The sequence below is a fragment of the Scatophagus argus genome, chromosome 2 (genome assembly GCF_020382885.2).
Source record: "Scatophagus argus isolate fScaArg1 chromosome 2, fScaArg1.pri, whole genome shotgun sequence".
NCBI classification, from domain to species: domain Eukaryota; kingdom Metazoa; phylum Chordata; class Actinopteri; family Scatophagidae; genus Scatophagus; species Scatophagus argus.
This window is the reverse complement of record NC_058494.1, coordinates 28,323,836-28,345,495: the sequence shown is the minus strand read 5'-3', so window position 1 is coordinate 28,345,495 and position 21,660 is coordinate 28,323,836. Positions and strand designations below refer to the sequence as shown.

The following is a 21,660-nucleotide window of genomic DNA, read 5'->3' as shown; positions in this document are numbered from 1 at the left end:
TGTTAGCGTGTTAGCAACATGAACAGTAACACAACACAGCTGAGGCTGAGGCACGTGTCAGCAGTCCTGCAGTGTCTGCTCAGAAGCTGAAAACTCAGTCATTACCTCCTCACCCCAAAGCCGATGAAAGTCGGTGAAGTTTCTTCATCTACGTGAGGTTTCTGCAGCTTCACAGTGAAACAGCATCACAGCTTTCTGCTAAACACCTGAAGAAGCTGAAGACTTGTTCCCAAACGTGAAAACACCTGGAAACAAACGTCATTCACTGCTTGTACACGTGTTTGACTTTGTGAGTTCAGATCCTGAGGCTCTCACCTCAGAGGACTTCACCTCCGCCAGCCGACTGGACCAGGTCCATCACAAAGCCAAAGGATGAACACACGTTTCCTGTAAACGACACGTGTGTGACTACATTAAAAGAGTCGTCACACACATCAACATGAAGAACCTCCAGTCAGAATGTGTCAGGAAGCTTATTTCAGTGCTGCTGCTGAACAACAGAGGACTCAACAGGTCTGAGGTCGGTCCTGGTCTTCCCTCTCTGACCTCTCGGTGGACAGATTAGAGACGAAGCAGCGCAGTTTGAAAACATGAATCGGTGATTCTTCGTTCTGGTGATGAATCCAGCCAACCTGCAGCCTGGAGAAGCTCGGCTTTTCTCCAGGCTGCTGCTGTGGACCAGTTTGGTCTTTACTGCCAGCCGACTAACAGCCGGACAGCTCAAATCCAGAATGAGAACTCTTAAAGAACTGAAATGAACCGAGTTGAATGAGGTTACTTTTGTGTTCTGTGCTGATGTCAAACACACGACAGCTTCCTCCTGATCTGAGCAGCCAATCAGGAGCTCGTGTTGAGGCTGTTCCTGTTCGTGGTAACAACATCACTACAGACTTTCATACCAACTCTAACATCAGGACAGGGACAGACACGTGTGACTCAAACTTTATTAAACCTCTTCCTGTTTACATCCAGCTGCAGTACAGCAGCCCTGAAGGACACACAGCAAGTGGAGACAACACGACAAAGACAGAAGAAGAAGAAGAAGACAGAAGAACAGAGAAGAAGATGATGAAGAAGAAGAAGACTGGATGTTTCGTATAAACTACTGCATGTTACTGTGACTGTCACAGAGTCAAGATTTAGTTTTATTATGTGGATGAAAAATAAGAATGAAGACATTCAGCTTTTACAAGATACAAGATAGGTTTATTTGTCACACACACAATCAAACACGGTACAATGTGCAGTGAAATTCTTTATGTCCCTGCTAACAAAAAATGGGTAAGTAAAAAATTTAAATATTGTAAAAAAAAGAACGCTTATATTAAAAAAATGATAAAATTAAAAAAGTGAAAATGTGCAGTGTTTACATGTACAGTATTTACATGTAGTGCAGGTGGGAGTAGGATTGTCCAGATTAACGCTCACTGTTGAGCAGACGGATGGCCTGGAGGAAGAAGCTTCTCCTCATCCTCTCAGTGTTGGTTCTCAGGCAGCAGAACCGACGGCCTGATGGCAGCAGGGAGAAGAGTGAGTGTCCGGGGTGATGGGGCTGCCTGAGGATCTTCTCAGCTCTCGACCTGCATCGTTTGGTGTAAATGTCCTGCAGGTCGGGTAAAGTTGTTCTGATTCAGCGCCTACTGACCTCAGCTGATACTGATGTAATATCAAACATTAGTGTCTTAGAACCAACAGTAGAAACAGATAATCATTTTGACTGCTTTTCACCTATTGACCCTGATCAGTTATACTCACTTAAATGTTCATCCAAGCCAACAACATGCCTCTTAGACCCCATCCCTACCAACCTTCTCAAAGAAGCTTTACCCTTACTTAGCACCTGTCTATTAGACATGATCAATCTGTCCCTGATAACAGGCTATGTACCCCAGTCCTTTAAAGTAGCTGTAGTCAAACCTCTCCTTAAAAAACACACACTTGACCCAGAGGTTTTAAGCAACTATAGACCAATATCTAACCTTCCATTTCTTTCCAAGATCCTTGAAAGAACAGTCGCCAATCAGTTATATGACTTTCTTCAAAATAATAACTTATTTGAAACTTTTCAATCTGGCTTTAGAGCTCATCATAGCACAGAAACAGCATTGGTCAAAGTCACAAATGACCTCCTCCTGGCATCAGACAAGGGATTTATCTCTGTCCTTGTACTGGTAGACCTTAGTGCTGCATTTGACACCATTGACCACTCTATATTACTGCACAGATTGGAACACCTAATTGGCATCAAAGGAACTGCATTAAGCTGGTTTCAGTCTTATTTATCAGATCGATTTCAATTTGTTCATGTTAATGATACATCGTCCACACTTTCAAAAGTTAGTCATGGAGTTCCCCAAGGTTCTGTCCTTGGGCCAATATTATTCACCCTTTATATGCTCCCCATCGGTGATATTATTAGGAAACACTCCATACATTTTCATTGTTATGCGGATGACACACAATTGTACTTATCAATGAAACCAGATGAAACAAATCAACTAGTCAAGCTTCAGGCATGTCTTAAAGACATAAAACCTGGATGACTTGCAATTTCCTAGTTCTAAATTCAGACAAAACTGAAGTTATTGTTCTGGGCCCCGAACACCTTAGAAACAAATTATGCAGTGATATTGCATTGCCAGATGGCTTAGCCGTGGCCTCAAGCTCCACTGTAAGAAATTTAGGAGTTATCTTTGACCAGGACATGTCCTTTAACTCGCACATAGCAAATATTTCAAAGACTGCATTCTTTCACCTCCACGATATCACAAAGATTAGGCACATCCTGAGTCAGAAAGATGCAGAAAAATTAGTCCATGCATTCATGACCTCTAGACTGGATTACTGTAACTCCCTTCTATCAGGCTGCCCCAGTAAATCCATAAAGACTCTCCAGCTAATCCAGAACGCTGCAGCACGACTACTGACAAGAACCAGCATGAGAGACCATATTTCTCCTGTTCTGGGTTCTCTACATTGGCTACCTGTAAAATTCAGGATAGATTTTAAAATTCTCCTCCTCACTTATAAAGCCCTGAACGGTCAGGCACTATCCTATCTTAAAGAGTTAATAGTATCCTATTATCCCACCAGAACTTTGCGTTCCCAAAATGCAGGGCTACTTGTGGTTCCTAGAGTCCTCAAAAGTAGATTGGGAACCGGAGCCTTTAGTTATCAAGCTCCTCTACTATGGAACCATCTTCCGGTTTCGGTCCGGGAGGCGGACACCCTCTCTATATTTAAGAGTAGACTAAAAACTTTCCTCTTTGATAAAGCTTATAGTTAGGGCTGGCCTAGGCCGGCCCCTAGTTATGCTGCTATAGGCTTAGACTGCCGGGGGCCCTCCCATGACGCACTGAGCTCTTTCTTCCTCTCCCTCTCCTTCTGCACACATTCATGTCCCATTAATGCATATTACTAACTCAACTTCTTCCCTGGAGTCCTTGTGCTTTCTTGTCCCGCAGATTCCTATCGATCATGACTGGACCTCCTGCTGCGGTCCTGCTGTCGTCCTGCTCAAAACCTACTGCAATTACTACTGTTTAGTCATAATCTGATTTAAATCTGTTACGACTCAGTACAGCTACTACCATTATTGTTACTACCATTGTTATCAAAATCACCATAATACCTTCTGTATACTTCATTGTCATTATCATTATCTACATTTCCGATACTTCTGGTATTATTACTGCTGCTATGCATCTCTGCTTGTGTGCTCCTTCTCTCACACCCCACCCCCTCTGCCTCTCTCCCTTGCTCTTCTCTCTCTCTCTCTCTCTCTCTCTCAACCCAACCGGTCAAGGCAGATGGCCGCCCATCTTGAGCCGGGGTCTGCTCTGAGGTTTCTGCCTTCTAAAAGGCAGTTTTTCCTCGCCACTGTCGCCAAGTGCTTGCTCAAGGGGGAATGTTGGGCTCTCTCTATTTACAGTTTAATTAAAGAGTTTGGTCTAGACCTGCTCAAATTGGAAAGTGTCATGAGATAACTTTTGTTGTGAATTGGCGCTATATAAATAAACTGAATTGAATTGAAATAAACTGAATTGAATTGAATTGTCCGCTCAGCTGAGCGGACTTCCCTCCTGAGGGCCAAGAGGTCCTGCTTTGTGCAGCTGCCCATCCATGTGGTGATGCTCCCACTCAAGATGCTCTCAGTGGTGCAGGTGTAGTTCCTGCAAGTTCCTGAGCACCTTTAAACAAAAATGTTTAAAGGGTAACTAAACCCCTAAACCACTTTTTTCTGCTGAAAATCAATCTAAATAGATATTTAGTCATGTCACTCATTGATTCCGGTCCAAATCTTGACATTTTAGTGTAAAGTATTTGAATTTTCTGTTTGTTATGAATGTGCGTAGCGACTGCCCTCTACAGGGTGAAACCTGCTATTACAACTGAATTCTGTGAGTGGCTGAGCTGGAGGCAGGTGACGTTTTGGAGGCAGCCTACGTCACCAACACCACCCCTGCCTCCGCCTGTACTGAGGTGACCGCTGAGAGCAGTTTGAGTGGATTACGTGGGTTTAATATTGTGACTGACTTGTTTCATGGTAACGTTAGCATAGATACTTTGGTGTTAATTTTATAGTTAGTTTTGTATTTACAGTATTTAGAGGGTTAGTTAGCGATTTCAGACGGCTGTTAGCTAGCAGGTTAGCTTCAGCTCGTCCTTTAGTTGTTTGGTTTAGCGTCAGTTATGTTTAGCATTCATTAGCTGGTGGCAAGACGCGTCGATGCTGTGGGGGGTTGAATTTCATGGATAGCAGAAGGCAAGTCACGACTTTATTTGAGTAAAATTGTAATCAAGTAAAAACGTAAAAACTGGTAAAATGGTGAAATGAAAAAAGAAAAGGAAAAACTGTTAAAATGTGTGAATCATAATATCTAATACTGAAGAAATTTAAAATGCAAATAATTATTGGTTTGATTGAGTTACATTTGCTTTGAAGCTACTGCTGAATCGTGTGTTTTCTGTGTTTCTAAAGGATTTTCACCTGTGACCAATTCTTCTAAAATAAAGTGAAGTTAAGTGAACTGAGTGAAGTCCAGAGTCTGGTTTTCAGGGGTTGAAAGGACCTTCCTGTTTCAAGTGTGGGAAAGCTTGCCCTGAAAAAACACTCGACAATAAGTATGGCAGCTGTTTCTTCATTTCTCATCAGTCAGAGGCACAGCTTCAGGGACGGTCCAGGTCCAGACTGACAGTAAATCTGGTCCAGTCCAGACCTTCGTGCTCCCCTCGTGATGAAGCCAACAGTTTGGATGAAATGCCAACTCTTCATGGGACCGCAGCCTCACAGACCACACAACATCACGTGTGATGCAACTTAACATTCAAACTGAGTCAAACTGAGTTTTCAGACCCTGAGATTCTGCACATGTTGATGATAATAAACCAAGTGGTTTCCCAACAGAGAGATGATAAGACTTTATCTCTGCTCACTGATAATCAACACCCGTGTGTGTGTGTGTGTGTGTGTGTGTGTGTGTGTGTTCCTCTAACAGGAGGAGACTCTCCCTCCTACACTGAACTCAGAGACACTGAGGAACCTGATGACCAGAGCCAGAATCCAGCATAAAGAGGTTCAGTGAATGTGGTGTTGAAGGTGTGGAGGTGGATCAGTGTGTCAGAGGAGACTCTGTAGAAGGACAGAGTGCCAGCAGGACAGTCCACATACACTGCAACTCTGTGAGAGACAGAGGAGGAGGAGGAGGAGGAGGAGGACAGGAGGTCTGTTCTTCTGTTATTGTGCCTGACAGAGAAACCACCATCAGAGCAGCTCAGACTCCAGGACTGATTATTCCCTCCAAACAAATAGTCAGCAGTGTCTCCTTTCCTTCTGATTCCTCTGTAAGTCACTGATATCTCAGCTTCTCCACTCCACTCGACCTCCCAGTAGCAGCAACCAGTCAGTCCAGTTCTACACAGCAGCTGAGGCCAGCAGTCAAACCTCTCTGGATGATCAGGATGAGGCTGCTTCTCTCTCACTGCTGTCACCTTCCTGTTGTTGTCAGACAGTTTGAGGAATCTGTTTACTGTGTTTGTGTCCACTGTGAGTTCACAGGCCCCTGATGGAGAGAACAAGACACAATACAGCAGCAGTTTATCATCTAACACACCTGATGGCTTCATTTGTTGCTTCATTAACAGACTGACTGTTCATTAGATCAAAACTTCACACTGACTCATCTTGTTGGATCTTCTATCAAACTGAGAGCTGAATGCAGATACACAAGCTTTAGACTGAAACTACTTTAACATGTGCTGCCTTGTTTTCATCAATCAAAGTCAACACACACTTACACTTCCTCAGACCAGGTTTCAGCCTCTGCTCTCCACCATGTTCCACCCTGGAGGAAGAAACAAAGTCAGAATGAACCTTCAGAAGCTTCCTCATCAATGATCTTCATCAACCTTCACTCAGATCCACCATGAAGACAAAACAGCTGCATTTAGAAAACACATTTCATACACAGACTCAGTCCTCAGCTTGTCACTGTGACAGACAAACAGTGTGTGAGCTCTTGTTGTCTGGTCATACCTGAGAGTGTCCAGTCTCCAGTGTGGATCCTCCAGTCCAGCAGACAGCAGCCTCACTCCTGAGTCTCCTGGATGATTGTAGCTCAGGTCCAGCTCTCTCAGATGGGAGGGGTTGGATCTCAGAGCTGAGGCCAGAGAAGTACAGCCTTCCTGTGTGATCATACAGCCTGACAACCTGGAGACACACACACACACACACACACACACACACACAGAGGCAACATTTTCCGTGCGAATAACCAAAATTTGTCATTAACACAGACGGACAGAAACAGAGCTGTTGCATCATTGCTGCTCAGTAAAATCAGTAGATTCTGCACAAAATTCCTACAGATATGAGCATCATCAGTGACTGCATCCTGCATTATTTAAACAAACATCTGTTAAAGAAAAGCTGAATCCTGACCTGACAGTCTCCAGCTGACAGTTTGGACTCTTCAGTCCAGCAGACAGCAGCTTCGCTCCTGAATCCTGCAGGTCGTTGTTACTCAGGTCCAGATCTCTCAGACTAGAGGACTGGGAGCTGAGAACTGAGGACAGAGCTTCACAGCTTCTCTCTGACAGCTTACAGTCACTCAGTCTGAAGGAGAGTTAGAGATAAAGACAAACACTGATGTGGTTTCTGTTGTATACAACATAAAATATATCATATCTCACTGGCTGAACCAACTGAGTTAATGAGCAACTGTCAAAACAGCAGTGCCATCAAACACTAGAGGGCAGCAAAACTACATTGCAGAGTCTTGTGTGTCTTATCCCAATTTCACCCCCAGGGATCACACACACACACACACACACACACACACACACACACACACACACACACACACACACACTGATCAGGTCAGATGTCTGTTCTGACAGTGCAATTTATCTTTACTGTTTGTTCTGTTATTGTTGTCTGTTAATCTGTTATTCTGTACTTCATGTTTATGTCAAGCTGGGGCTCGGAGCTTGACATAAACATGCTCAGCACTCGAGTCTCAGATGCAGAGACTCGAGTTACAAGATCAGCCTTTATTATTGAAGTCTGAGACAATACCTCTTGGCAGAGCGATAAAACAAGAGGCTATGTAAATAACCTTACATGAGTTCTTCTCTAGAAGAGAACCCACGGCTATGAAACATTAACAAAAGAAACGAAGAAACGAAAACAGGCTATAAGAATTTACGGAACAAAAAATGCTCCCAAGGGAGGAATAATACTACTTTCTCAGAACAAAAAAATCACTCCAAACGGAGGAAAACCAAAAACTCACTAAACAAAAGATCAAGAACAAAAAACCACTTTAAAGAGGAAATAATCTAAGTCTAAATTTAACAAGTAACTAAACTGAGCTATGAAAAGTACAACAAAAAGTCACTCTGAACAGAGGATACAACAAAGAGCTTTGAGACAAGCTGGCACAAGACAAGGGAAACGCAGACTATCTGAACACATGAGGGTAATGGGAAACAGGTGGAAACAATCAGGCTGGAGACACGAGGAAGGACAAGTGACCTGAAACGAGAGGAGAGTTACTTTTCAAAATAAAACAGGAAATGACGAGACAAAAACCCAAAACAAGACAATACCTCACCGCGGTGCGATAGTTTAGTTACATGTGAATGTGAATGTTGTCATGAATGGTGCTCGTGTTATTGTTGTGAGCACATTAGGCAGAACCAACCAAATTTCATTGTACACTAAGTATAATGACAATAAATTGTTTGTGTTGTAGTAATTTGTATTGTCACTGTGTTAACAAAACAGCAAATCATCTCCCTGAGCCACACAGTAATAAGATAATAATGTTGAAAGGGTTTAGTTATGAAGGAAACAAAATATTAAAGTGTAGCATCTCTTCTTTCTGCTGTACAGTTTGTGCCATCACTTTACTGATCTGTTCAGGTCGTGTGGATCTGCTCATCAATCAGGTTATGGAAAGTTTGGAAGCACAAGTGACCTTGAATACCACAATCTCCTTGATTAGCCTGAGAGTTAGATTGTGGACGCTCAAGATCGATTCATTGGACAAAATTGGTAGCACAGTGTTTTTAGTATAATCTACACTTAAATACTACAAATGTTGATCATCTGTTTTTAAATCCACTTGAACTGTTATGTCAGTCAGAATCAGAATCAGAATTCTTTATTTGTCACATGTAGATGTGCATCCACAGTGAAATGAAAAAAACAACACTCCTTTTAACAACTGTGCAAAAATACAATTACAATACAAAATACAACAAAAGTGGCAGAGGGAATGTAAATATACATAAATATACATATCATATACATAGTATACAAGTATGCATGTGTGTGTATGGGGGGGTGAGTTAAGTGGGGGAAAGAGAGTTCAGTGTCCTGATGGCCTGGGGATGTAAAGGCTGAACTCTGAAACAGAAACTGAATTCTGACCTGACAGCCTCCAGTTTACAGGTTGGACTCTTCAGTCCAGCAGACAGCAGCTCCACTCCTGAATCCTTCAGGTGGTTGTTACTCAGGTCCAGCTCTCTCAGACTAGAGGACTGGGAGCTGAGAACTGAGGACAGAGCTTCACAGCTTCTCTCTGACAGGTTACAGCCACTCAGTCTAAACAAAACATACAGGACATGTAAGAAAACATTTCATTGTATATTTGATGTGACTCACACTGGTGGTTATTTGAGTCATAAAATGACAATAAAAATATAAAAGTGTATAACAGTTATGGGTCACCCTTCACAAGTTAATTCATCTGGCTCCTGTGGAGGGTCAGCGAAAGTGAAGAAACAGTTTATGTCACGTTGTTTCAGTTAGTTAGTTTTCACTTTTATTTTCTAGTTTGTCTCCTCTTGTGTCTTGTTTAGCTTGTCATTTCCTGTCTTTATCTGCTCCTCCCTGATTGGTTTCACCTGTCTCATTACATCACCTTTATACACCTGTGCTGTCCTTGTGTTTGTTGTGGATTTGCTGTGTTTCTCTGAGTTCCCTGGCAAACCCTGCGTTCTGTGTTTTCTGCTGGTCCCAGCGTTGCTTCTGGTTTCTGGATCTTCTTTGTTTGGACCATTTTTACCAGGACTCACAGTCGCCTTTTGTTTGCCTGCTTCTGGTTCATTAAAGTTCATTAAAGTTCCTTTTGTTCACCTCAACTCTCACGTCAGGGTTTGCATTTTGGGTCCTGATCTTTGATGTGATTCTAACACTTTGCAGGTTCTTCACCTGATCAACCTATCAACTACATTTTTGGACTCTTTTTGACCAAAACTCACATTATTTGAGAACAACCCGTCACATGTGATCCAGTCAGTACCTGCAGTTCTGGGTTCACTTACAGAGCTTTGTTGGAGGCTTTGACCACTGGCAGCAGCCTCAGAAGAGCCTCCTCTGAAGCAGAGTATTTCTTCAGGTCAAACACGTCCAGATCTTCTTCTGATGACAGTAAGATGAAGACCAGAGCTGACCACTGAGCAGGAGACAGTTTATCTGTGGAGAGACTTCCTGAACTCAGGGACTGTTGGATCTCCTCCACCAGAGAACGATCATTCAGTTCATTCAGACAGTGGAACAGATTGATGCTTCTCTCTGGAGACAGATTCTCACTGAGCTTCATCCTGATGTATTCGACTGTTTCCTGACTGGTTTGAGAACTACATCTTGTGTGTTTCATCAGACCTCGTAGGAGAGTCTGATTGGTCTGCAGTGAAAGACCCAGAAGGAAGCGGAGGAACAAGTCCAGGTGTCCATTTGGACTCTGCAAGGCCTTGTCCACAGCACTCTGGTACAGGAGAGCTGGTTCTGGTTTGTTTTTAAATATTGCAGGCAATAATAGTTTAAACCACTTTGCTTGTTCTTCTGCCAGCAGGTTGACACCAGAGTTGATGAATGTCTGATGGACATGAAGAGCAGCCAGAAACTCCTGAACACTCAGATGGACGAAGCTAAACATTTTGTCTTCATTCTTCTTCCCGCGTTCCTCTTTAAAGATCTCTGTGAACACTCCTGAGCACACCGAGGCTCCTCTGACATCAGTTCCACTCTCTTTAAGGTCTTTCCCATAGAAGATCAGGTTGCCCTTTTCCAGTTGCTGGTAAGCCAGTTGTGCTAATGACTTGATGTACTGAATGCCCTTTTTTTGTTTGTATTTGTCTTTCGTTTGATGAATCTGAAACCTCAGGAATTCTGCGTACATCTCAGTCAGGGTCTTGGGCAGCTCTCCTCCCTCTCTGGTCTTCAACACATCCTCCAGAACTGTAGCAGTGATCCAGCAGAAGACTGGGATGTGGCACATGATGTGGACGCTTCGTGATGTCTTGATGTGGGAGATGATTCTGCTGGCCTGCTCCTCATCTCTGGATCTCTTCCTGAAGTACTCCTCCTTCTGTGGGTCAGTGAACCCTCTGACCTCTGTCACCACGTCAACACACTCAGGAGGGATCTGATTGGCTGCTGCAGGTCGTGTGGTTATCCAGAGGCGCGCAGATGGAAGCAGGTTCCTGTTGATGAGGTTTGTCAGCAGCACATCCACTGAGGTGGACTCTGTGACATCAAAGTCTGTGTCCTGGTTTTTACTCTCAGAGCAGTCCAGGTGAAGTCGGCTCTCATCCAGTCCATCCAAGACAAACAGAAGTTTGAATTTACTTTTGTCATAGTTTGTGTTTGCTGAGGACTGCAGAGTGTTGAAGATGTGATTCAGAGCTTCTACCTTGATGTCTTTGGTCTCTCTGATACACTTATGAATTAGCTTTGCCAAACATAACTCTTCGCCCTTCCATAAATTCAGCTGGCGGAAGGTGAAGGGGAACATGAGGTGCACATCTTGATTGGCTCTTCCTTCAGCCCAGTCCAACACAAACTTGCGCACAAGAAATGTTTTGCCAATTCCTGCAATTCCATTGGTCAGGACTGTTCTTATGGGTTTATATTTTCCAGAGGGGGGTTTGAACATGTCTCTGGGTTTAATTGGTTCATCTGTTTCTGTTGGTTTCCTCACCACCTCAATCTGTCTGACCTCATGCTGTTTATCGATGTGTGTGTCACGGCTGGTGGTGATGTACAGCTCTGTGTAGATGTCATCCAGACGTTCCTTAGTCTCTCCCCACCCCTCTTGTGTACAGATGAACTTGTCCTGAAGGTGTGACTTAAGTATTTTTTGGTAATCTGAGATGGGTCGTGGCTCTGGTACTGGAACAATATCATCTGTTTGATGTAACAGAAACAAAAACAACTAAATTGCAGTCAAACTAAATCATGCACATACATTGAAGTACAGTATGATACTAGATTTGTAATTGTGTAACTGCACACTGTCTTAACATTTAGACTTGAACCCATCATTCTCTTCAACATTTAAACATTTACGACGTGCTGACCAGTACAACCACAGCTCTGGACCGGTGACCTGGTGAACTGGTCATCAGTCCAGCTCAGTATCATTTAAACCTCCAACAGAGACACTCGTTTAAGTTTGGAGTTTCCATTCAAATGTTGGGCAACTTTTTCAAGAAATCATTAAAGGAAAATGCAAATTGAGCCTTGAGGTTGTATCAGGCACTAACAGGTCATAGTCCACCTCATTACATGGGTTGACACTTTGCAGGAAAAGAATGGAGTCCTTATGACACACACAGGTAAGTTCAACCAGCTTTCCACTGTTACTGCACGATGAACAATGCAGACGTCTTCCTCCTCTGCTTCCGCCTCCCTCTTCCTGCTGTCTGACCACCTGGCTGCTCATGCTACATAAGACCTACCCTCTGAAGTGTGGCAGCCAATCAGAGTTGGCCACAGAGTTTCCAGTTGAGCGGCATTAACCCACTGAAGACAAGAATACGAACTGTAGGAAACCATGTGGAAAACAGGATGGAAATATGACATTTCTGTTTGATGAAGGAACGTGAGGAAGGTCACCGACTCCTCATCGCTCCACTCAGATCTGACCTCATGTTGCTTCAACAAAACCTCATCAAGCTCTCCTGACTTTGCTTTCAGTCCTTTTTAGGGAGTCGACGTCTCACAGAAAGAAAACTCACACTAAACTTTATCAAACTTTTCTTCTTTCAGGGCTTCCGTACATCACACAGAACAGAGCAGCTTTACCTTCAGTCTGAGAGGAGGAAGGTCCTCTGTTGTCTGGAGTCTGTCCTCCATCACTGACACCCACTGACACAGAGAGAGACACACATCATGTGTTATATTATCAGTTGTTCTGGACTGCTTTCACGTGGTTCTGCTAGGATGTGATCGGCTATAAAGACAAGTTACTTTATCTGTAACTTGATTTGAATTCCCGTTGAGAAACAGCTGAAACATGACAGAAACAACACAAACCCTGAGCCAAAAGGATTTACTGTTACATTTAAATTTACTGACATTTAAAACCTGCTCACAGTCAGTCAATAATCTGAGTGATGGAGTCGTGTCTTCAGGACACAAAGACCTCAGGACAAACACTGAGACAACCGAGACAGTTTACAGATAACTTTTCATTTTGGTTTAAAACTGTTTCTCTGAGCTGGCAAAATGAATAGAATAATTTATTTCCTTCCTTTCCTTCATTTATTTTTTTATTTTTTAGTTTTTATTTCTGCCACAGAAAACAACTAGAGATGATAATAAAGTAAAGAAACAACATTTTGACTGGTGATTGGTAATCAGCATCGACCTATTCAGCTTCCAGAAATCGTGATCGGTGATCAGCCCCAAACATCCTGATCGGAGCACCTTGAGTCATAACCTCCTGTGATGTATAAAAGTCCATCATAAACTCTAAACCTCATCCACTCTACAGCTTCACTGAGTTTTCCTCAGATTATTAACCCCGTCCAGTCCCCATCTTGTTTGTCTTAAGTGTCTGGTTTCAAAGTTCTGTATTTATTTATTTATTTAAATCTTAGTCTTCTCCACAGATTCACTGCTATTGCACTGTATATAGTATTTTTTATCCTTATCTTATTGTATATAGTACCTTCTGTGTTCTTACTGCTAGGTGTCTGTTTTGTCCTTGAGAGCAAAGTCTAACCGGAGTCAAATTCCTTGTTTGTACACACAAACTTGGCCAGTACGTGTGATGACGGGTGGAGATCAAACCATCACGATTAAAGCTGGTGGGGTTCTGAAGGTCTGTAACCACACTGATGTTATCTGTTTGATTTACCCATTTCATTTGGCATTTTTAACACTGGGCCCACACTGCAGGTCAGTCAGCTTGCCAGGACACCATGGAATCTTTCCTGGTGCTCCTGATGGTCTGTCCAGGTCTATGTAAGCATCTGGTGCTGGTTTAGCTGCTCCTGGAGGAACAGATGGATTCAATCCCAAAGCCTGCACGATGTTGACACACCAAGTGTTGTGCTTGTCGTCACTCTTAGTGTCTGAGACATAAACTCCTGGACAACCAGGTGCGGGATACGACTGCTTTGTTTCTCGTCCACATATCAACCTCACGTACATAACAGAGAGAGAATTCAATCGGGTGGCTCCATCAGCCCTCCGTCCTCTCACAGTGATGACTGGTAACCTAAACCTTTTCTCGTCATGATGAGATCAGGCCTCCAGCTGTTTTCCTCTGATCAATACACTAAGTCTCTGTACTGACAGACCCTGTTCCTTTACACGTGTTATGTTGTCAACCCACTCTGTTGATCTGAACATACAAACAAAAGTGTGACTGACCTCCTGGTCCTGAGCTGGTGTCCGGTAGTCTCTGCACCAGGTCGTTTCTGGGTATCTTCTCTAAAACCGTCTTGGTCACCGTCAGAGCTCCATCCATTTTATAGGTGTTCACCATCTGCTTCGCGGTTTGAAACATGTCTGCCCTCTCCAGCTTGGACCATTTGATGGGTTGGTGGCCTTCCAGCACGTCTTCCTGGTTCAGATACCATCTGAATTTCTCAAATTCATCTGCTGTTAAATCCTCCAGAGTGTTCGCAAGGCCTCCTGGTGTCATCATGGCTTCCTGCTGAAATCAGACAGCTTTGTCAACCTGAAGGAAAACTGTAACACAGGTGTATCAGAGCAGAAAGAGGAGTTCTGATTGGCTGACAGCAGAGTCCGGACTTCATGTAGTCTTGAAGTGGCTCACTGCTTACAGGTCCTTCAGTTAAAGAGAGCGTAGCAGTTTCATGTAAGTGAATGTTAAGCCCTCATTGAGTTATGGGTCACCATCTCCACTGTAAGTTCTGATTACAGTGAGCTCCATCTCTGCTATAGAGGAAAACACAAACGCAACGACTTCAATCGAAATATCAAGAATGGGTGAATGAATGAATGCATGACACAATGAATGATGAATTTCATGACAATCTGCCATCGAGGTTTCATCACTTCCTGTGGATGAGTGATAAGTTTGTCCTGATGGTGGCGCTACAGGAAATGTCAGTGAGAACCACCCTGTGGGAATCATTCAGAAGACATTCTACAACAATCTTTACTGGAGTATCAGTGTTTTATTTGTTAGCATAGTTTTGAGGTCACTGGATAAACTTTCTTTTCTAAAATGTGATGGACCACAAGCTGCGTCCATCAAAGGAGAACAACAATCACAGCAGACTCGGCGGTGGTGCTGATGCTACAGCAGATAAAGAGGATGAGTCTAAGCAGTCAGTTGATGACTTGAGTTTATATGATGAACATTCAGAAATGTGTCATGTGATAAAAGTGTCACACCGCGGTGAGGTATTGTCTTGTTTTGGGTTTTTTTGTCTCGTCATTTCCTGTTTTATTTTGAAGTATAACGCTCCTCTCGTTTCAGGTCACTTGCCCTTCCTCGTGTCTCCAGTCTGATTGTCTTCCCGATTACCTGAGTGTTTCCACCTGTTTCCCATTACCCTCGTGTGTTCAAAAAGTCTGCGTTTCCCTTGTCTTGTGCCAGTGTGTTTCGTCTTCTAGTGATCACGCCAGCGTACCTTGAGCCACAGTCATAGATATCTTGTTTTTGAATCTCTTTGTTGAATCCTCTGTCTGAGTGAGTTTTGTTAAACCATTTTCATAGCGCAGCTTAGTTTCTAGATTCTATTTTGACATAGCTTTTCCTCTATATGAGTGATTTTTGTTGTAGTTCTTTATAGTGAGATTTCGTTCTTTTTCCTCCTTTGGAGTGATTTTTCGTTCTTGTCAGTAAATATTTTCCTCCTTAGGGAGCGCTTTCTGTTCATTAATTCTTATAGCCTGCTTTCGTTTTCTCATTGCTTTGTATGTTTCATAGCCGTGGGATCTCTTCTAGAGAGGATCTCACGTCAGGTAATGTTCATAGCCTCTTTGTTTATACACTCTGCTTAGAGGATTTGTCACAGACATTCTTAATAAAGATTGTTTTTTGCTACCCGAGTCTCCGCATCTGAGTCCTGCTCTGAGCCCCAGATTGACAGTACACACTGGCCAATATGGACTCAGCGGAGACCCGGCAGCTGGAAGCCGCATTGCGGGAGCAAGAAGCCCGTATAACTCGTCAGGAGGATTTTCAAACAGCCATGGCCTCTCACTTCGGAGCTTTGTCCAGCCAGGTGAGAGAACTCCAGAGCCGACAGGCTAACACATCAGGACCACCCGTGGATCCGGAGGCTCTGGCAGCCTCCTCTCCAGCCCCAGCTCCGTTCGCCGTGGGAACGGGGATCCGGCTAGCCTCTCCAGAGCGGTTTTCCGGGGAACCCAACCAGTGTAAGCCGTTTCTGGTTGATTGTTCAATCCATTTTGAATATTCTCCCCATGCATTTCCCACCGACAGGTCTAAAATAGCGTTCATGATTTCCCATCTGACCGGTCGGGCGAGAGCGTGGGCTACGGCGGAGTGGGCACGGGACTCTGAACTCTGTCAATCCTTGGCCGAATTTAAAGCAGCTCTGCTTATGGTCTTTGATCCTATTACCTCGGATCGTGAAAAAGCTCGGGAGCTGTGCGGGGTGAGTCAAGGTACAGAGTCGGTGAGTGATTATGCCATTCGCTTCCGCACTCTGGCAGCGGAGAGCGGGTGGAACTCCACGGCACTGTATGACATTTTTCTGAAAGGCCTGGCGCGATCCATTCAGGACCAGCTGGTTCCTCTGGACCTTCCCCCGGATCTAGATTCACTGATCGCCTTGGCCATCCGGACTGATAGCCGTCTCCGCGAGCTCAACAGGCAGCGGCGAAGCGGAATGTCAGGGCGGAAGATTTATTCCAGCAATCAAGTACCGGACTGACGCAGTCTTTTTCTGACTTCGCAAGAGCTTTCTTCTCCCCACGCAGAGGATGAAGGGGAGCCCATGCAGTTTGGACGGGCTCGGCTCTCTCCTAAGGAGCGACAGCGTCGTCAGGAGGAGGGTCGATGTTTTTACTGCGGGGAAAAGGGTCATCTCGTGGTAACTTGCCCGGTTAAAAGACCTACGAAGGTGAGTCTACGCACGGTGACTGGCCCTGATTCACGTCATCTCACTGCGGTCAAGGTAACGCACCATGCTGTCTCCACTGAACTTATGGCACTCATTGACTCTGGGGCAGATGAAAGTTTAATGGACTGGGGGTTAGTTAGAAAAATCGGCTTAAATACCGAACCCTTGGTTAAGCCTTTTGAAGCCAGAGCTCTCGACGGGAAAGAACTATTTGTTATCACCCACAAGACTGAAGCTCTAGTTTTAAACATCCAGGATCATAGTGAGGAAATGAGCTTTTATGTGTTTGAGTCTCCTTCACAGGCACTGGTTTTGGGATATCCATGGCTGACAAATCATAACCCTCATCTAGACTGGAAGACAGGTCGAATTCTGGGATGGGGAGAAGATTGCAGGAAAAGGTGCCTGGAAACACAGATACCCATGGCTGATAACTATGTTTCTGCTAAATCTTCCACAGATGCCGAACTCTCAGACTTAAGTTCGGTGCCAACATGCTACCACCACCTCAAGGAGGTTTTCAGCAAGACCAAGGCCTTATCTCTCCCTCCCCATCGGCCATACGATTGCGCTATTGACCTGATTCCTGGGTCTACCATACCCAAGGGACGGTTGTACTCCGTTTCGGGCCCTGAAAGGGGCGCCATGACTGAATATATTCAGTCCTCGCTGAAGGCAGGACTCATTCGCCCATCATCATCTCCAGCAGGGGCTGGATTTTTCTTTGTTGAAAAAAAAGATGGCTCACTACGACCATGTATAGACTATAGCCCATTGAATGCTATAACAGTAAAGAATCGCTATCCTCTACCCCTCATGTCATCTGTCTTTGATCAGATCCAGCAGGCCAAGATTTTCACTAAACTAGACCTCCGCAATGCTTATCATCTGATCAGGATTAGAGAAGGCGACGAATGGAAAACGGGTTTTAACACTCCTAGTGGTCATTATGAATATCTGGTCATGCCATTCGGTCTAACAAATGCACCAGCAGTTTTTCAGGCAATGATCAATGATGTTCTCCGGGATTACCTGGATCAGTTTGTTTATGTGTATCTTGATGATATACTCATTTACTCCGCTGACCTTGATTCTCACCAGGCTCATGTAAAGAAAGTTCTACAGAGGTTGCTGGACCATAAGCTGTATGTTAAGGCGGAGAAAAGTGAGTTTCATGCCGACACTATCTCCTTCCTGGGCTTCATAGTAGCCCCAGGTAAGGTTCAGATGGATCCGGCTAAGATTAGTGCGGTCGCTGAGTGGCCCACACCAGATAACCGCAAGAAGGTTCAGCAGTTCCTCGGATTTGCTAACTTTTACAGGTGGTTCATCAGGGGTTTCAGCGCCATAGCCGCTCCGCTGCATGCGTTGACATCCCCCAAGGTATGTTTTCAGTGGACTCCTGAGGCAGAGGCTGCTTTCCGGGAACTCAAGCAACGCTTCACCTCAGCGCCCATCCTCATCCTACCTGACCCTCAGCGACAGTTCATTGTGGAAGTGGATGCCTCCAATGAAGGGGTAGGAGCGATTCTCTCCCAACGGTCCGAACAGGATGGTAAGATGCACCCATGTGCCTTTTTGTCACGGCGGCTATCCAAGGCTGAGAGGAACTATGATGTTGGCAACCGCGAGCTGTTGGCGGTCAAACTAGCCTTAGAAGAGTGGCGGCATTGGCTGGAGGGGGCCCCTCAGCCGTTTGTAGTATGGACTGACCACAAGAATCTAGAATACATTCGACATGCTAAAAGACTGAATTCGCGCCAGGCCAGATGGGCATTATTCTTTAACCGCTTCAACTTCTCTCTCTCTTACAGGCCGGGGTCTCAAAATGTCAAGCCTGATGCTCTGTCACGCCTCTACGACCCTGAGCCTGTTGCCAAAGAACCAGAACCGATTCTTCCACGTTCCTGTGTGGTTGGAATGGTCACTTGGCAAATAGAAAATGAGGTAAAGCAGGCTATAGGTGAAGCTCCGCCACCTAGTGGGTGTCCTAAGAATAGACTGTTTGTCCCTGTCGAGTTACGCCCACAGGTGGTCCATTGGGCTCACACCTCCCTGCTTTCCTGCCATCCGGGGATTAGACGGACGCTGTTCGCTATCTCCCGGAGGTTCTGGTGGCCATCCATGGAGGCGGAGGTCCGGGAATATGTAGAGGCTTGCACAGTCTGTGCTAGAAACAAGTCATCTGCCAGGCCTCGCATGGGGCTCCTGAATCCTCTTCCTATACCGTCCAGGCCATGGGCGGAAATTTCCTTGGACTTCGTCACGGGGCTTCCGTCTTCCCGAGGTAATACTACAGTACTCACGGTAGTGGATCGGTTTTCCAAAATGGTTAAATTTATAGCTTTACCCAAGTTGCCTTCTGCCAAGGACACAGCCGAGATCATGTTACATCATGTGTTCCGTGTCTATGGGTTCCCCAAGGACATTGTCTCGGACAGGGGCCCTCAGTTTGTCTCCCGCTTCTGGAAGGAGTTTTGTCGACTCATTGGCGCTAAAGCCAGCCTGACCTCCGGATATCACCCCGAGTCGAATGGCCAGACCGAGCGTCTCAACCAGCAACTTGAGACTGGCCTCCGCTGCCTGGTGTCCCAGAATCCCTCTTCATGGAGCAACCACCTGGTCTGGGTAGAATACGCTCATAACACTTTACCTACCTCTGCTACGGGATTTACACCTTTCAAGTGCGTATTTGGTTATGATCCCCCCCTTTTTCCTGACAATGAGCTGGAGGTGCTGGTTCCTTCAGCCCACACTCTGGTACGCCGCTGTCAGCGGATCTGGGCGGCAGCTCGGCAGGTGCTCAGCCGACAACGGGACCGGGTGAAAAGGGCAGCCGACCGGAGGAGGAGGCCAGCTCCTGCATATCAGCCGGGACAGAGGGTCTGGCTTTCTGCTAGAGACCTCAACTTGAAGGTGCCCTCCAAAAAACTGGCACCGCGGTTTGTAGGTCCCTTCCCCATCACCCATGTCATAAATCCCGCTGCGGTACGCCTTCGCCTACCTCGTTCCCTCAGAGTCCACCCCACTTTTCATGTCAGTCAAGTCAAGCCTGTCCGGGAGAGCCCCATGGTTCCTACGACTCCTTCACCTCCTCCTCCGGAAATCGTGGATGGCGGGCCGGTCTATCGGGTCAAGCAACTCCTCGCCGTTCGCAACCGGGGCCGGGGCCGACAGTACTTGGTTGACTGGGAAGGTTACGGTCCTGAGGAGCGGTCCTGGATTCCCTCCCGCTTCATTATAGGTGATACCCTCATAGCAGACTTTCATCGGGACCATCCTGAACAGCCTGGGCCGTCAGGAGTCGGCCCTAGAGGGGGGGGTACTGTCACACCGCGGTGAGGTATTGTCTTGTTTTGGGTTTTTTTGTCTCGTCATTTCCTGTTTTATTTTGAAGTATAACGCTCCTCTCGTTTCAGGTCACTTGCCCTTCCTCGTGTCTCCAGTCTGATTGTCTTCCCGATTACCTGAGTGTTTCCACCTGTTTCCCATTACCCTCATGTGTTCAAATAGTCTGCGTTTCCCTTGTCTTGTGCCAGTGTGTTTCGTCTTCTAGTGATCACGCCAGCGTACCTTGAGCCACAGTCATAGATATCTTGTTTTTGAATCTCTTTGTTGAATCCTCTGTCTGAGTGAGTTTTGTTAAACCATTTTCATAGCGCAGCTTAGTTTCTAGATTCTATTTTGACATAGCTTTTCCTCTATATGAGTGATTTTTGTTGTAGTTCTTTATAGTGAGATTTCGTTCTTTTTCCTCCTTTGGAGTGATTTTTCGTTCTTGTCAGTAAATATTTTCCTCCTTAGGGAGCGCTTTCTGTTCATTAATTCTTATAGCCTGCTTTCGTTTTCTCATTGCTTTGTATGTTTCATAGCCGTGGGATCTCTTCTAGAGAGGATCTCACGTCAGGTAATGTTCATAGCCTCTTTGTTTATACACTCTGCTTAGAGGATTTGTCACAGACATTCTTAATAAAGATTGTTTTTTGCTACCCGAGTCTCCGCATCTGAGTCCTGCTCTGAGCCCCAGCTTGACAAAAAGAAGACAAGATAAAAGATAAAAACCAGTTCAGGCTGTCAGACCAGTTCTGACTGTCCCTCATCTCTCAGCAGTGAAGTCAGCTCAGCTCAAGTTCTGACTTGTTTCCTGGTGCAGATAAAACGTGAATAAACTCAACATGAAAAGGCTCATTTTGGACCAAAAGTCACATCTCATAGATTCATTAGTGAATTCATTCATGAATATTCAGACCTACAAACAGGAAACAACAGTGTTGTCAGAATGCATCACTGCTCTCATCTACAAGTCTGTTATGTAGCTCCCAACATAACGAGTGACAGCAAACAGTTTCTTCATCAAAGGTGTGTCGTGTTACCTGTCAGGGGTCTCACCTGTTCAGCTCCACGCGAGATCAAAGACACTTTGTTTCTTCGTCCGCAGACGCCGACAGACGCCGCTGGTGTTCGTCCGACCGACAGCCGTCACATCCTCATACCTTCAAATCCAAATCCAGAACCGTCAGTCTGACGTGAGAGCAGAGAGCCAGTGTGAGCTGCAGTGCTGCCAGTCAGCAGCAGGTGGCAGTGTTACTGAAGGTCTGTCAGTCAGTCTGAACCGCAGCTGGAGACACTGACGGAGCTCCACAAAGTCCAGACTGCAGCAACACTGAAGAAGAAGACAATCAGCTTCATTACTGGATGAGGAGGCTAAGTGAGTTAGAGGCCCGGATTCGTACTGTAGATCATAGTCCAGTAGCCCTGACAGCTAGCCAGCAGTAGTTAACCTGTGCGGACCGGCCT

General features: G+C 45.2%; 1 protein-coding gene across 1 annotated transcript; it reads right to left on the bottom strand.

Moving 5' to 3' along the window:
• Positions 1–4,138: 4,138 nt before the first annotated feature.
• Positions 4,139–21,382, bottom strand: LOC124052706 (NACHT, LRR and PYD domains-containing protein 12-like). Its single transcript, XM_046377276.1, has 9 exons — positions 21,253–21,382; positions 14,171–14,456; positions 12,596–12,640; positions 9,832–11,695; positions 8,936–9,109; positions 6,941–7,114; positions 6,536–6,709; positions 6,298–6,344; positions 4,139–6,062 (listed from the first exon to the last, which is right to left on the bottom strand). Exons 2-9 carry the CDS (start codon positions 14,445–14,447, stop codon positions 5,515–5,517), a joined length of 3,303 nt encoding a protein of 1,100 aa, XP_046233232.1. The 5' UTR covers positions 14,448–14,456; positions 21,253–21,382; the 3' UTR covers positions 4,139–5,514.
• Between the last annotated feature and the right edge of the window lie 278 nt (positions 21,383–21,660).